Source organism: Candoia aspera, chromosome 3 (genome assembly GCF_035149785.1).
Source record: "Candoia aspera isolate rCanAsp1 chromosome 3, rCanAsp1.hap2, whole genome shotgun sequence".
Lineage (NCBI taxonomy): Eukaryota > Metazoa > Chordata > Lepidosauria > Squamata > Boidae > Candoia > Candoia aspera.
In genome coordinates, this window is record NC_086155.1 from 204,457,743 (window position 1) to 204,474,047 (window position 16,305).

At 40.0% G+C, this 16,305-nt stretch overlaps 1 protein-coding gene across 1 annotated transcript in view; it reads right to left on the minus strand.

Annotated features, from left to right (window-relative positions):
- Positions 1-209: 209 nt before the first annotated feature.
- AGO2 (argonaute RISC catalytic component 2) overlaps positions 210-16,305 on the minus strand; it is a 57,151-nt gene continuing 41,055 nt past the window's right edge. The window contains exons 18-19 of the mRNA XM_063299707.1: positions 15,689-15,888; positions 210-14,607 (exon numbers count right to left, since the gene is read on the minus strand). Coding sequence (XP_063155777.1) covers positions 14,499-14,607; positions 15,689-15,888 — 309 coding nt within the window. The 3' untranslated portion in view covers positions 210-14,498. The remainder of the gene's footprint in view (positions 14,608-15,688; positions 15,889-16,305) is intronic.

Sequence of the window (16,305 nt, forward strand, 5' to 3'; positions counted from 1 at the left end):
GTGAAGTCTTCACAGTGACCTCCTATAATCTGGCCAAATCCTCATGAGACGGGCAACGTTTGCCTTTCCGACGACGGGTGACTCAACTGGAACCAAGTCACCATTGTTTAATTTAGCTTTCATGGGGTTGTTGAGGGTAACTGGGGGAAGACTGTCTACATACCCCGAACTCTTTGGATTATTACTGTTCTAGGCGCAGAAAATAATACTTTTGAATGTGTAAATATGAGTAATTTATTGACATACTATGAGGCAGAAACAAAATTGACACCATACAAAATAACTTTATAAAATATCATTCACATGTTTCATCAAGATTTACAGCATTTTGAGCTTGTTACATGTCTTATGGTGTGGAGGTAAAAAAAAAACACTATGCTAAATCTTTAGTAGCACTTTATAGTATATACACACACATACACAAGAAGAAACCAAAGTATAAGGTTAGTTTGTCATTTTATTGCAGAAGTAGTGCAAAGTATTTTTACTAGCAAGCTGTAAAACAAACATGGAAAGAGGAATCGCCCAAGCTTAAAAACAGGACAATAAATGTGGCTTTTCACAGTTTTTTTTTAAGCTTCCTTCTGTGTTTTTCTCTCCCCACCCACCCCCACTTCCCAAATTCCTCCCTCTTCATCCATGTTACAACCCATCTGGGGAATGAAAAAGTCCAGATTAAGCAAATTGGATCCATGGTACCTAAGCAACAAGACAAGTGTTGCTCACGTTAGCTTGGGTACTGATTCCATATACAGAGCAAGTATGATTTTGGTGCAAGTGTGGCTCAGCTTCACCACTAGGGTTGTCCTAGCTGGCTTGTTAGCTTAGTTCTTGGTCAAGAAATCAGTATTAGAGATCAAACCATTAAGATTTGCTTTTTTCCAATTGGAAAACAACAAACTACCCCTCTCACTTTCAATTATGGCAAACCACGATAATGCAAGTGTGCATCACGAGGGACCATGTATCGCCTGTTTTACCGCCTTGGGATCCTTTTTCTCAAAATCCATTGTGTAAAAACAGTTACTGCAACAGTCTACAATGCAAGGCAGACTTGATATCAACATTGGACTAACACCAAGAAAGGATCAGAGTGAAGAGAGACCGATTCTAAATTCTTTAGCTGAGCCAACAGTAATACAAATTTAAAAGCTAGGTAGCCAGTAACAATACAACTAACGGACACCCCCCGCCCCAAAGCTCTCTGAAATAAAAGGAACAAAATGCAGCATATTCAGGCTCGTGTTTCAATCTTGAGGTACCTGTAAGTCTTCTTACCTTCTGCCCAAAGTACTATGGTATGCTGTATTAAAAACATTTTAAAATTCTTTACCGTAAGCCAATTACAGGACATTATTGAAAAAGTGCAATGATACTGATCGTGTATGTGCAGCATACGAAAAGGATGGTTACTCTTTTATAAAATATAGCTTTTCTAACAGACCCGTCGGGGCAGTTCTGTAGCATGTTATTTTTCTTGTTGTTTTGAGTCTGCCTGCAGCAAACCAAATAAACTCCTTAGGATGTAGCATTTTGGGTTGTGTGTGTGTTTTTTTTTGCCAATATTAAAATGAATAATCTTTTAAAGGAAAAGATTTCCATGCTGTATTGGTTTCTGTTTATCAAGTCAAATTTCCGTTTTAAAAAAAATAGTCTATTACAACTCAATCTCCCACAAAAATAATAAAAAAACCTTTTATATAAAAGGGTATTCAATCATGCAGAACATTACTTTGATGTTTTATTCCCTTTCCTGACATAGATTCATACTCCACTTCCACTTATTATATACAGGCCTGTGTAGGGTGTATATATGGGTAGTCACGTATATACACACACACACTTTCACATACACAGAGCTCACCAAAACTAGCAAATCTCAATAAACTAAGGCTGTTTGGCCATCCCTTTGGGTGAGGGACAAGGCAAGGAAACAATTCTCTATAGCTTTCTATAACATCCGAACCAGGACCAGGGTTAAGGGATTCCAAATAAGCAGGCATACGTAAGAGACTTTTAACCATAGTTTTCCAGGCTGGATGAAACGGCAGACTCACTTGATGAGCCTCCTGTGGATTCCACTGCTCATGTAAAGAAGCACAGGAGACTCAGGAAGATCTTGGCCTAAGAAGCAGTTATTCTGATTATCCAAATGCAGCAATATGTTTTCAAGAGAGGAGCAAATCTGCTTCCGTGGGGCAGCCCATTCAGAGCTTGGCTGAGGCCCCTGGTGAAATGGCCAGCTCCCTCGTCCTGGGCAACTAGGTCAAAAACATCTGGGCCTCACCATACAAGCACATGCACAGAATAGTGTGGGATCAAGGTGTCAACGTCTGTTTTTTAATTTCAAGAAACCTTTCCACATTACCAGCATTCTATTGTTACACATTTTTATAGTTTAATATGCAAAAAATACACTATTTTTTTTCTTTTTTTAGAAATCTGACAGTTTGCAGTTTTACTCTGATGAAAATTTCACTGCTCAGATAGGAGTATGACTTGATTTTGCTATGCACTGGGACTCACAACATAAAAGGCACAAAGACAAAAATAATCCATAGGTTGCTTTCTAAGAAAGAGGAAACTCCAAATCGTCCTTGTCTCCCAACGACAAATCATCACATACTGTTTGGTCACTTTGGATAATCTCAATGATAATTTCAATAAATTAGCACCCAACTGCTTAATCTGAGGTAGATCCAAACTGGAAAGGGAGCTGGGTCCTCACCAACTGATTTGCCATTCTAATTAATAGTGAAGGTGAAAGGATTCAATGTCAGCTGTAAGGTGTGAAAAACACAATTACACAGGTTTCAACAGATTTTTGTATTTAAAAATAAGCAGACTTCTCTTCCACATAGCATTTTAGTCGGGGAAATGAATCACGCTATATTAATCCCCTAGCTAGCCCTTTAAAAAGAATTTGATCAAATTACTTAGAATTTTCTCCACATATCACAACCCTACATTTGGAACAACTGTGCAGCCATACCCTGGAGTCAAATCCAGGGTATAATTGTAAAAAATTTAGGAACGAGGAGCCTACATTGCATCCTCAGTAACAGATTGGTTTTAAGGATAGAAATGTTTAATTAAAAAAAAAATCTTGTGCCTTCTCAGAAAAATAGTATTTTTTTAAAACACACGTTTTTGCATATTCTGATTTTGAACTAATTTAATATATTTGTTAAGGCATAAGATAAAAGACACATCACCCCACACAGCAATCTAGCAAGCACATAATTAAAACTGCTTGAAGTATATACATCAATAATACAAATTCTCCGACACGGAGCTTTTAAAAAATGTACAGAATGAAAGGTACAATCTACAACATTGATAAACAGAGAAAAAAAAATGCTGTTTCCTCAAGTGCTAATTTTACAGTTCTGCAGAGCCCGTGAACACTGAAAAGGTATACACTTGTTAAGGCTGCAATCCAATGTCTATCCTCCTGGAGGTAAGCTCCCCTGAATGAGCCTTACTGTTGAGTAGACATGTATAGGATTGTGCTCTAAGTATGCTTAAGTACCATTTGAAATAAGGCCAGCCACCACCTTTCTCTTTGGGGGGTATTCGATTCCTGTGAGCGTGGGTATGTGTAAGTTCTCAGCGGTATGTTATTCTGAATCCAGTTTGTTGAGAGGAGATCAAGTGGAATGGGGCTTGGATCCCAAGGAAATCAAGAGGACAAGCTCTCTCAAACATGTCCCATTCCTTCAGGGGTGTTTAGTCTGGGTCCCACCCAAAGTTTGAATTCAAAAAACGCTGAAAGAGTTTATTATAAACAACTTAAAATATTCCCAGGACATGTCCATGAAATCTTATGCATACCAAAGCTTAAAAATCAAATTTCATCAGATTCTTTCCTTCCTCAGGTTCTTGTACCAAATCCTCCTACTATGTTTTACTACTATGGATTAGTAGGTATTAGATGAAATAATCACTTCGTCTATGAGGTCTACAAAGTTATTTAAAAGTGGAGTTTCAAGACTATTTCACACGCAACAAAACTACATACGTCACCCAGAAGCCACATTCAGCAAGAAAGGTGCGCCGCTTTAGCTCCAACTCATGGACTTCTCTGATACGTATCTAACATTTACACCTTGGATGCACAAATACCTAAAATTCCTTAATGGGTGAATTAGCCCTCGGGGGCAACAGAAGACACTGTGGCTTTTACAAGACACAACAAGAAGGGTGGGGGGGGGATGGTGGAGTTAACACATCTCCTGAAAAAACACAGAATTCATCATCATCAGCTTCTATCAGCAAGAAATGGAAGTTAAGGAAGAAACCAGCAACGTTTGCGGTCCGTTGTCTTTCATCCTCTCAACTTACAGGTGTGCACATCACTGCCAGCTTATTATGATCAGAGGTAGGTCTTGTTTCTTTCTTTACAAAGGAGAGCAACAAAGCCGTGTCTTTTTCTTTAAGCAGCTTTTATGTTCTGGATATCATCTTCGGAGTACTGAGACACTGTTCTGCTCAGTTTTAAGAAAATCTGCTTATATTCAAAGCCTCCCCATTAGAGGATGGAAGTCGTATCTAGGAAAGCGCATCTCCTATCAAGCTCTCTGTCTTGCTCAGCTTTATTCTATTCAAAGATCCTTTTGACTAAATATAAAGTCTCAGTTAATTGAAAAGGCATCACCTTTTTCCCAAGAATCCTCTGGACCCTATACAGAGATCAGAAGAATTTTTAGAAAATAAAAATGTTAGGGGGCTTCAGAACAGTCCTTTGGAAGTGTGTCCAGAAGGAACCACAAAGACAAGCTGAAGTGACAGAGAACATCTTGGGAGGCAGGAGGGAGCGGTAGTCACATTCCCAGTTCCCCTTCTGATCAATGGGTGCCACGCTCATCCTGGCATCTGCTTTGCGAGAGGGCTCGTAACAGGTTCTCAAAACAACAAATGTGTCTCCTCAAAAATTGGGGACTTACAAGCTCACTCAGCCGCATCACCCTCTGCATCACCCTACTTGACATCTCATGCTCCAGCAACTCCTGTAAGAATCCATAATGGAGAGATGCCGTCTTCTAAGAAATTGGCCTCAAGCTCCTCCTAGCAGGAGCTTTGATAGATTCTGAACATAGGCAGAGAAAGAATGCTCCCTGCTTTTAAAAGCACTGTTTATAATAGGCTTGGCCTCTTTGCCAGTTTGGTGGTTGCTCCTTTTTTCATCAGATTTGGTGGGATGACTCCAACCTTGAACATTATGAGGATCATCATAATCAGCACCAAAATCATGCTGGCCACATGACCACAGAAGTGTCTACGGACAAACACCGGCTCTTCGGCTTTGAAACGGAGATGAGCACCACCCCCTAGAGTCGGACACGACTGGACTTAATGTCAAGGGAAACCTTTACCTTTACCTTTAATGGGGAAAAAGGAACAAACACCAGCCAGGATCATTCAAGCATCGCAGTTTCCCTTTCCCCAGCACTAAAAACTGCAGTGCCAACTCCCTTAAAACTATGGTTTGCAAAATCAGAAGCTAGTCTGGGGAGCACATGGTAAAAGCACACTTACTGAATTTCATTCTCAGGAATGGAAAGGGATAGGTGGAACGGGATAGTCCACCATGTATACAAATGTACCAGATGTTGCCTCTATTAAGTTAGCAGTGAGTTCTGAACAGGAATTCCCCTTGTTGACTATTTGCCGTATGCAGTCGGCAGGGAGTCATTATGTGACTTTCAGACTAAGGATAAAGGCCATGGTCTACAAAGAATTCTTAATAGAAAAGAGATGTAGCTCAGGAACATAGCACATGTTCAAACCTGCAAAGATATCTACTTCACTCCATGGCATCTCTAGGTAGGGCAGGAAAAAGCCTCTCCTTTTTGCTGGAAAGCTGCTGCCAGTTACTAAGAAGGCAATATGGAGCAAAGATGGGTCAACTAGCTGGCTTAATAAACGGCAACTTCTTATATTCCAAAATGAAAATGTACAGGAGGGGTGTAAGTCTTTATTCTTTGAAATACAATGCCCTTTGTGCTTCATGTCAACCAGCCTTTGAAATTCAGAGGAATTTTCAAAAAATAGATTGGGCTATGGCATCGTGGAAGCTCCAGTTGAAAGACCAAAGACTAGTCCAAGGATTGGAGAAGACCTCAGGTAGCCTTCTAGAGAACAACCACTGTAAGCATTTCCTTCTCCTCTATCTGATTGCCAAGGGATGGTGGACATGGTAAACAAATCATATGCAAACCATTTAAAGGCAGGACTATTTCAGGATAATAAATTTCACCAACATTTTAGACCACTCTGTTAATAACATCCTAATCCCAGAACTCAAGTTGATTTGCATTAACTAGTCAGCAATTTATGGATAACAGTTCTAAAGGTGGCCATATGGACTACAATATCCATATTTCCCACCCCATTTTTCAACCAGAAGTTTTCTACAGTTTGAGGTAAAAGCACCTTTCATTTTAAAATCTTAGCTGTGACCAAATCTGTGTACTACGAAATAGAACATGCTAATATTATAGATATTCAAGAAACATTTCCTGCACATTTGAGGGTATATATAATAACTTGAGTAAGCAAAAACACTTTTTCAAGGATAAAGTTTTAAGAAAAATTACCGAATACCTTTAGATATTTAACACATAATTTAGCCGTAGAATAAAATCAAAACGTCTGAAGCACCTTCTTTATTCACTCGCTAATTTTGCGTGCCCAAGGGATCAATTTGTTTTTGTCAACACCATAGAAAAATAAATTAAACCAAGCTGCATTCAACATTGCAATGGATTTCATTGGAAGGAAAACACACTGGAAGGAAAAAAACATTGGAAGGAAATGTAATGCCTACATTCTTTCATGTATTCTAACATAACTTCATAATACTGGTGCAAAATCGCAGTATTGTCCAGTAAGAAAAAATGGGATCAAACTCACTCTTTAGAAACATTGCCTCATATTTTGCAAAGAATATGGCACCTCAGAAGTGAACTGGGCATGCAGTTCAGGACCTTTGGTGAAATTTGGCTATTTTCAAGTAACATGAAATTGCATTTTAGAAAGAAAAACATGATAATCTCTTTCAAAGAAAGTAGGAGGTAGTCTTGAATCTGCTTGCTACATGAGGAATGGTATACTGCAACCTGATCAAACCATCTTTCCTATTAAACTTTCAGGAAAAAAAACAGGAAAAAGAATGCAAAAATTTAAACGGGTGCAATGAGATCTGGCACTCTGAACAAGCAGATCAGAAAACTCTTCAGTAGGACAGAGTGACTGGCACCTAAAGAAACAGATGGGAGAGTCTCATCATTTGGCACCAAAAAAACTGATGGGACAATCTCGCCACTGGTGCCAGGACAAAACATATTAAAATAGTTTACTTGGGAGAGAATAGTTTACTTTATTGAGAGAGATGATTTATTCCTTGAGCATCACTGGATGCAGAAGCACCGAATTCACTTCCAAGTCACAGCTATTCATACGGCTGCCCACTTTATAAACATGCAGTTGTCAAGGGGCATCTGAGCAGGAATAAAGCAGCAATGAAGCAAAAGCTTCTCTTTTGCTTTCTAGTCACCAGTTGCAGCTGCTACCGTGACTGTTTGGTTCAGCCCACAGTTCTACAAAAAAGTCTTAGATGGATCACGTCCCCCACTATCACAGAATCTGCACTTTCTGTAACAGAGAGCCATGGATGACAATCAAGAAGGCAGTTTAACTTTGCACTGGAGAGCTCTATATTTCCAATTATGTTTGGGGAGCCGAGATGGGGAGAGAAGTATGTTTTACAAACAAAGTGCATTTTGGAGGAAAGAAATGACAGATATAGGCAGGCAAAAATTCACCAAACGTATAAAGCAAAATAAGCAGACACTGGCCTTTGAGGATTTGCCAGTCACACTCAGATGGAAAAGCTGCAGAGACTACCACATGCATTCAGATCTTCTCTTAATACTGTAAAACAATGCCATTTGCTATACAAACATAACAACGAAGGCAGATCATTCCTCTCCCGGTGAGCCCTAACACTGTACAGTATATGCCAACAGCTACAGCAGATGCAAACAGAAAGTCGGTTACAGTAAAAAAGGATCAGTGCAATTATGTCCCACTTGAGTTTTTTCTAAGCAATGATGGCTAAGATGCCTTTAAAAGCAAGTTCTCAATGAGCACAAATGTAAAGGAAGATACACAGTACCATCACCCTTGGCCACAAAGAGCATTCTCAGACTTGCAAAGCTGTCATTTAAACAAGAGGGGGGATGGCATTTAGAAAACACACTCAAATAAAAAATGTAACTCAACCTACAACTTCTCTTGATTATAGACAACGTATTTACATTCCTTTCCTTACGTGTGAAGACTTTATGGCTTATAATGCTGCTGGATCTATTGTCTAAACATTAACGCAAGTGGCTATATTTCTATCTACACACACAAAATCCAATCTTGCTTATTCCTGGGAAATTTTCTGCAAACCACTAACATAGATAGATTGGAAAATTTAATGTGTTAGTTTAAAAGGGGGGGTGCGAATTCTGCATAGATGCTATAGGTCAGCAGCAGAGCACATCTCTGCATGCAGAAAAATCCCAATTTCACTTCAAGTGTCTTAGTTTAAAAAACTAAGCCTACCACATGCTGAATGAGAACTTGAAAAGCCCTTCCAGAGCAAATGAATTAAAAATCTGAGCTGTGTTAAGGCAGCTTCCTATGTTGCATCTATTTTTCAGAAGCCCCAATTCCATCTTCAAGGGGTGGGAATTTTCTTTCCCTTTCAAAAGGTAAGGCTTAGTTTTGTTACATTGTCTTACTACTTGTCTACTTTCAATTACCCTTTCCTTCCTTGTTCCAGGTCCTGGAGAAAATCTATCTATGTGGTTGCTAAGAGTTGACACTGACTTGATGGCACATAATCAATCAATCCTTGTTCCAGGCTTTCAAAGCCTTTCTAGCCTTCTAGGGATATGCCTGAGTGATGAGAAACATGGCCCTGTTTCCTGGCCTGTTTTTAGGAAACATCTACCAATCCTACGCCAAGCAGGATGAGTTACAACAGAGGTATCTATCTTCAACATTTTGACCTCCCATCCTCTAACCATACCTGGATGTCCACCTCACTGCTACAATTTGTTAACGGGATTTTAGGCACAAGGGCAGGCTCATCTGTTACAGAAAAAAGGTCCTCTTTCAATTTATACATGTGAAAAACAATGGAAAAGATGGGAGGGAGCGACACACGCACTTCAAGGACCCATCTCCCTCCTACATCAGCTTCTCAACTTCTGTCTGTGAAGCACCACCAACAGCCAGTGGCAAATGTTGACATATTCCATATTTAGCTATAGGCCTTTGAAGGTATAGTATGGCATATCCCAGCCAAGTCAGCACCAAAACAGATATAAAAGCCAGTATATAAGACTTATACTTGCACTTAAATCCAAAGAACCTGGCCAGCAACTCTGAAGAGGAAGGGGGAAATTCCACCACAAATCTCTCCACATCACCACCTTGGATAACCCCAGCTATGAGCAGAAGGGAGCAGCCCCCCCCCCACTCCCATGTGCCAGAAAGCTTCAATCCTTTCTGCCTCGTGAGCAGGCATTTAAAAAGGCACAAGAGACCAAACAGAGTACATTTTGCTTTTAAAAATAAAATGGCTCCAGTCACTCCAGAAGGACAGTGTTTCCATTCACTGCTGTCCTCCTCCTCCTCCTTGCATCTCAACTGTACTAAAACATTTAATATTAGGGTAAGTGGGAAACTCACAATTACAGCTGGCAAATTTGAAGCCTATGTGAACACCCCTTCCCCACGCTGTCTGAAATATGGTATTTTGAACTGAGCAACATAAGATCAATTGCAAATCAACTGGTTGTGTCCTAACAGTGAGAATCACAATGAGACGAGGAATAGTTCTCTAGTGTTTATTACTGCTACATAACAGAATCCTAACAAACTGAAGAAGCGTGGGAAAAACCCAGACATATAAACCCCAAAAGCTAAGGCGGGCCTGATCTGTGTCTCTTTGAATGGCTGCTTAATTCCTCAGTACTACGCATGCGTTTTCCACCCTGGATGGGAGCCCCTTCCTGCTCGCCATCATTACTCATGACAGGTTGACAGAGCTGAAGTCACAGTTCACTGTTTGCCTGCACATGGCTCTTTAATTTGCGCACTGTCCAAAAAATCTTGCAGCAGAGACTAATCCCCAAAGCTGAATGTCAGAAAGACAGTAGTAACTGCAAGACATATCATTCTGCATGAGCTGCTTGGCTACAACTGAACATTGCCATAATTGGTAAAAGTTGCATTGAAGGTATTTTTCAAAACATTCTTTCTCTAAAAGAAGGGTTTTTAAAAAGAAAGCCAAATAAGTATCAGAACCGATTTTGTTATAAAACAATTCCAGTGATAAAAAGATCAGATTTAAAAGCACATCCACTCCTTGGATTTCTCCTCCCTGCCCCCCCCCCTTTTCAAAAGCTATTCACCTCGGTTCTCACGGAGAATATTTGGGATCTCTCCAAAATGAAATCGTTCACCTGAGATACTGGTGTGCTTACAAGAATCATTGCAATAAAGAGCTACTTAGAAAGTTGTATCCTTTTGTTTCAATTTGGAGTTTTGGTTTCTGCATATATTACCAAAAAGAGAAAAAGAAAAAAAACCAGTTCCTGTGCATATTCAGAGCGCCCTGCATTTTCAAAGTGCATTGTCAGTTTTTCAAAAAAATTTAACAACCCCCTCCGTTCCCCGCTTGCCACGCATTTAAGAAGGAACGATTAAAAGCGTTTTTACTGTATGGAAAGTTAAAAAGAGAGAGAGAGAGAAAGTGCATTTCCCCTCTCTATCACAGTAATATCAAGCTTTCAGTAACTCATCACATTCCTTCCATCCAGAAAGATATGTATACAAAACTGCTGCACACAGACCAATAACTGTGGGTATAAATATCTGCACGTTGAGGAATCTGTTTCAGGACTCAGTATAACAACAGAAAACGACGAAATTACTACCAAGAAGCACCTAGATCCAGCTGTTGTTATTTGAGCCTGTGGCTAGTTAGCAGGCACTAAAAACTGCTGTTAGATTAGGTTTATGTGGTTAGGAAGACAAAAAAGATTCCATCACTTTAGCTCAGCTCTTTCCACCTGATGCATCTTGAAGATTAAGGAGAACAACAACAACAAAGACTGTATATTAACTTAAGTGCTGCCTAGAAGAGAAAGCTATTTAAGACAGAACTTTAATAGCAGGAATGAAATCCTATTTTATGTGTACAGCTCTCTGGCTGTAGCAGTGTTTCTCAAACATGGCAACATTAAGGTCTGTGGACTTCCAGAACTCCCCAGCCAGCAGTTAGGTGGGGAATTCTGGGAGTTGAAGTCCACACACCTCGAAGTTGCCAAGGTTGAGAAACACTGGCCTATAGGATGGACTCTGTCTTTCCTCTGCAGCTCCTAACCCAATAATCTGCCTAAACCAATAGTTTTTTATAAATTTTTTATCCCACCTTTATTTATTTTTTTATAAATAACTCAAGGCAGCTAACATACCTAATACTATTTCCTCCTCTTTTCCTCACAACAACCCTGTGAGGTGGGTTGGGCTGAGAGATAATGATTGGCCCAAGGTCACCCAGCCGGCTTTCCTGCCCAAGGTGGGACTAGAACTCTCAGGCTCCTGGTTTCTAGCCTGGAGCCTTAACCGCTAGACCAAACTTACTTAATTCTTACTCCACAAAATTACCCATGAGCTATATTCATAATTATCCTTTAATATATGCACTTTCCCAGGACTTAGAGGCAGTTTTCCAAATAAAAGAAGGCATTAGAAATGTTGGATTAGTGAGATAATGTAAAATATATCTCATAGTAGGGAAAAATTGTGAAAGCACAAATATAAGGAAAAGTGCACAGAAGAAAGGAGAAATGTGTATGAAAATGCTTATGAATTTTAGTGGTGTTTTATTTCAATTTGAAAACAGGGTGCAACATATTTAAAAATGATTCCTCTCCCTTTCTGATTTCTTTCCAACCTGGACATCATTTTCCACTTCTACTTTAAACTCCACAGAGCAGATTTTATGGGCATCTGAGAAGCTGCAGAGGGAAAGACACTCCCTCCTGGAAAATTTAGGGCATTTATCAGTAGAGAAGCTACACGTGATCTCACCCCAGACGCTCACTTATAAAACCAGTTTGTTCACTGGCTCTCAAGTAGGACTTCACATTTCAGTTTATCCCTTAACACCATCTGGAAAGTGCAACAAATCCATCAAGGAAAAAGACAGACAGACAGACATAGTAAGATTAAACAGGAAATGCTGCAATCTTGCTTTCCAGAACAGAGTGACTAAAAATACTGCCTTAAATCTCTCGTCTCTTCTTAAACCTGTTAAGCTGCTGGAAATGCAGCTTACAAAATTTTAAGACATTCTGTATACGACCTGAAATACTCCCTCCTATAAAACCTGTTTTTCAGGTGCATCCGCTGGCAACACGAGGTACAGCTTTCTAGAGCTGCAGTCATTAACTGGCATAAAATGTGCACCAGGGCCTTAAAATGTTTTTATAGCATTTATCTCGCTCAGACAACATCAATCAGTCCAACCAAGCCTAAGATCCCAAGCCCAGCTTAATCTCATTTTCGGCGTGTCACTGAACGGAGGCACGGAAGAGTACCTCCCAGTGATGGCTGCACTGCAATTCAGAAGAAAGGAAATGAAACCAAATCTTACTAAGGTTTCCAGAAAGATTTTCAGAATTACTTAATAATGCCTGGATGTATTTAGTTTTTCTCCCTTTTTTTAAAGTCCTAGAAGACTGGAAGAGGAAGGCAGCTTCCTAACCCACAGTATTTTAGTAGTGTTCTTGTTGTTATCATTAGTGCAACAGCAGCTGTGAATATTTGGCCTGATGGATCTTGTGCACAGTAAGAGAAGCTTTTCTTTCTTTCTAGCAGGCCTCTGGGGGGATTCGCCTTCTCCAAAGAGAACAGCCTTCCCGCTTAACGCATTTTGTTCATGTTATGTATTACGTCACTTCCCTGCTCAAATAAACACAGATCTCTTTCCTTCCGTTTCTGTGACTCAGATGACCTAACAGAAAAAAATAATGTATGTGCTTGAATGAACTATGAAACTTCCTTTGATGTTCTTGTCTAAACTATGCCTGTGAATTCTCCTACATCCTTCCAAGATACAAGTTAAAAAAATGATATAAACACCAAGCACATCCCTCCCTTGCCACACAAGGCGGTTGCATATTCCTGTTTTTTAAAGGGACAATACATCAGGTCCAGTTCTTCATTCACTTCAAGGAGATGTGGATAAGGTATCCTACGCAAGCCTCGCTGAAATGAACAGGGAACCTGCTGCAAAAAGCTGAGATTGGTGAATCTGACCCAAGTCCTTCTTGTCCACGTATAAGCTTCCCACTTTAAAACTCCAAAGCATTCTTCAGTTTCTGATATGTTAAACAGAACTAGGTTGAGCACTCTTTAGTAAATAAATATAAATAGTATCTATGCTATCATGTTAATACTGTGAAACATATATAAATCTTACATTAATTCAAACATAACAGTGAAAGAGATTGTACTGTATCACCACAGACCCGTATTCTTTAGAAAAGCTTTGGAAAATTAAGTGTCACAGTCCTATAGGACAAACTCCATGATTAGTAATCAAAATGGATTATTTTAAGAAAAAATAAACTTTTTTTAAAAAGTGGCACACTTCACTAATCTTTTAGTGGACCTAAAAAAAAGTATAGGTAAACTTCTTTTTGTAACTGAAATAATTCCACAACTCATCCTACAAAAAATTTAAACAGCACAATGAAAGACATTCAAGAACTAACTTCAAAAATACATTTTTGCCCAGAGACCTTCACAGACTCCTTATCAATAAGATGGCAAAGGACAAACCAGGGTTCACTTACTCCTCTTGCATCTCAGTACAAAAACATTTTACAAATGCATCCAGAATGATCAAAGACTTCAATGGCATCAAAACTAGTGCTTTGTTTTTTAAGGAATAAAAGCAAATTCATAGTTTTTCCCAGGCCTGTTCAATCTGATCTTTTGGATATTTTTCAGATTATTACAAACAAGCGTATCTGAAAAAGTCGTAACTAAAATGAGAAGTGTTGTTTTTAGCCCTGAGATCACAGCTCTAGTTAGTTAGAAAATGTGGGTTTTCAATTTTTTTTTCCTTTTATCCTGACAAGCAGCTTTTGATTTTGGCAAATCCACATATCTAAAAGCTGTGCAATTTTGTACAGGTCTGTAGTTCACACTCAAGTTTGAAATTCTGGATGAAAGGCTTTCTTGCAAACAGAATCACAATCATCATGATCATCATCCCGCCCCCCCACCCACCCCCAATTTAAAAATAAAGATTTGTCACTCCTTGCTGGCTGTCACTGTAGCTTGGGCAACTGTTGGTCTAAGTGCAGCTGGTCTCCTGTGAATCCAACTCAGAACTGAGTTCCTCCAATCATGGCCACGTGTCAAGCGAAGTACATGGTGCGCAATGTATCCTGGTGGACCTGAACAGCTTTCGCAAGGGCTTGATGATCTCTGCCGTTGCTCTGCCCAGAAGTGTGGCTTCCTTCAGCACTAATAGGAAGGGGAAAAAATGAAAAACTTAACAGATTTAAACTGCTGAGACTGAAATCCATCTCCATGCTCAGAAGTATGTGATTAGAGCACCTTTCCATCTTGAGCATTCTGGTCTCTAATTAATACTACACAATTTGGCACGGATTTATTTTGGGGAACCTAAAATTAGTCTCCTTCGTTCTCAGTAAAGGATGTCATATTTTTCTTTACCTTTGTACTCTGCCAGAACAGAAAAGGAGTCCTGAACGATCAGCTAGAGGTGCTTCTCCCCAGAATGAGTCACTCAGTCGTGTCGCCACACTACCTGTAGGAGACTATCTATTCAGCCTGCAGCCTCCGTCTCCAGACTGATTCTCAAGGCGAAGAGTTCTGCTGAATTCGCATCGTGGACTTTTTCTTGCTAATTATCTAACTGTGAATTTTGGATTTTTAATCACAGAACAACGTGCCTATCCAAATAATCCACATCACAGGGCCCGATGAACGCTGCCTACGTCATCTATCAGCTCCCAGTTTGCAGTGATGAATTCAGGCCATCATAGGTTCTCGACTGCCTACCGCCAGGTAGGGCCCAGCACAGGTTGTTAGTGAGCCTATCCTAAACCTGTGGAGCAAACGAGCAAATGCTTCCTTTTGGTTTCTCAGAATAGCAGGGCATCCACTCCAAAAACAGGGATCAGTGAAAAAAATATTTTCTTACAGCAACTTTGTCTTTGCACCCAACTTGTGTGACATGGGCTGTTTTTATTTTAATTGCATATTGTTTTTCATCGGGTCAAACCCAATCTTTTACCCTCTTCTAGACTGAACTACAAGCACTGCTAAAAACATTCACAAAATCAAAGTCTAAGTGTCAAAAGAACCTAAAGGTCAAACCCGCTAGGACATCCACTGCTGTGTAATTCCTTAAGGCTAAGAACACTTATTGGCCATCATTAATTCTATATCCCAATGAAGGCGAAATAAAATGGCTTTGAAGTCCGTGACTGCCTCCAGCTTTTCTTACGCCCACAGCAAAACAGACTACCTATTTGACCAAATCATGCCCGTGCCCATCAATCCCCAAGGTATTACTCACCTGTCATGCTCTTTATCCACCAAGTGGTACCTGGCTCTGAAGGCAACCAGGTGTGCATAGTATGCTGGTGCAGGGATTGAAACAGAACGAGTACAACGCACATACGTATGGCACAGCTGGTAAGTGAGGATCTGGAGTTCATCTGAAGAGAAGCGATTGTCATCCCAGAGAACGTGGTAGTGAGACGGTCTGCTTGTGCCCTGAAAATGGACCACAAACAAGGTTAGGGAAAGATCTTCACCTCTCCGCCAGTCAACCTTCTTTTGGAAGGAGGTCCACTCTGGGCTTCTAAAACCTGCCCAGCAGCATTTCTTCTTTGAAGGACCATGTAATCAGCAAGAATTGGGAATATGGTTCCCTTTCTATGGCTCTTAAAGAAGGTCACAGGAAACAGAAGGATCCAGCCTACAAATGGCCATGTGCGGCACATGTGAAATTAGCACATATGCAGAGCGACTGTATGTGAGAATCACAGTGCAACCGTCTGCCCGAGCTGCTACTGATGTCAGAGGTAAGAGATGCATGGGATAGTATCAACACGGAAGAGGGAGGGTAAATTCAAAGAGTCTGGTATGCACAACTGTAAAGAAAATAATAACTTGGTTTGCTCACGTTGA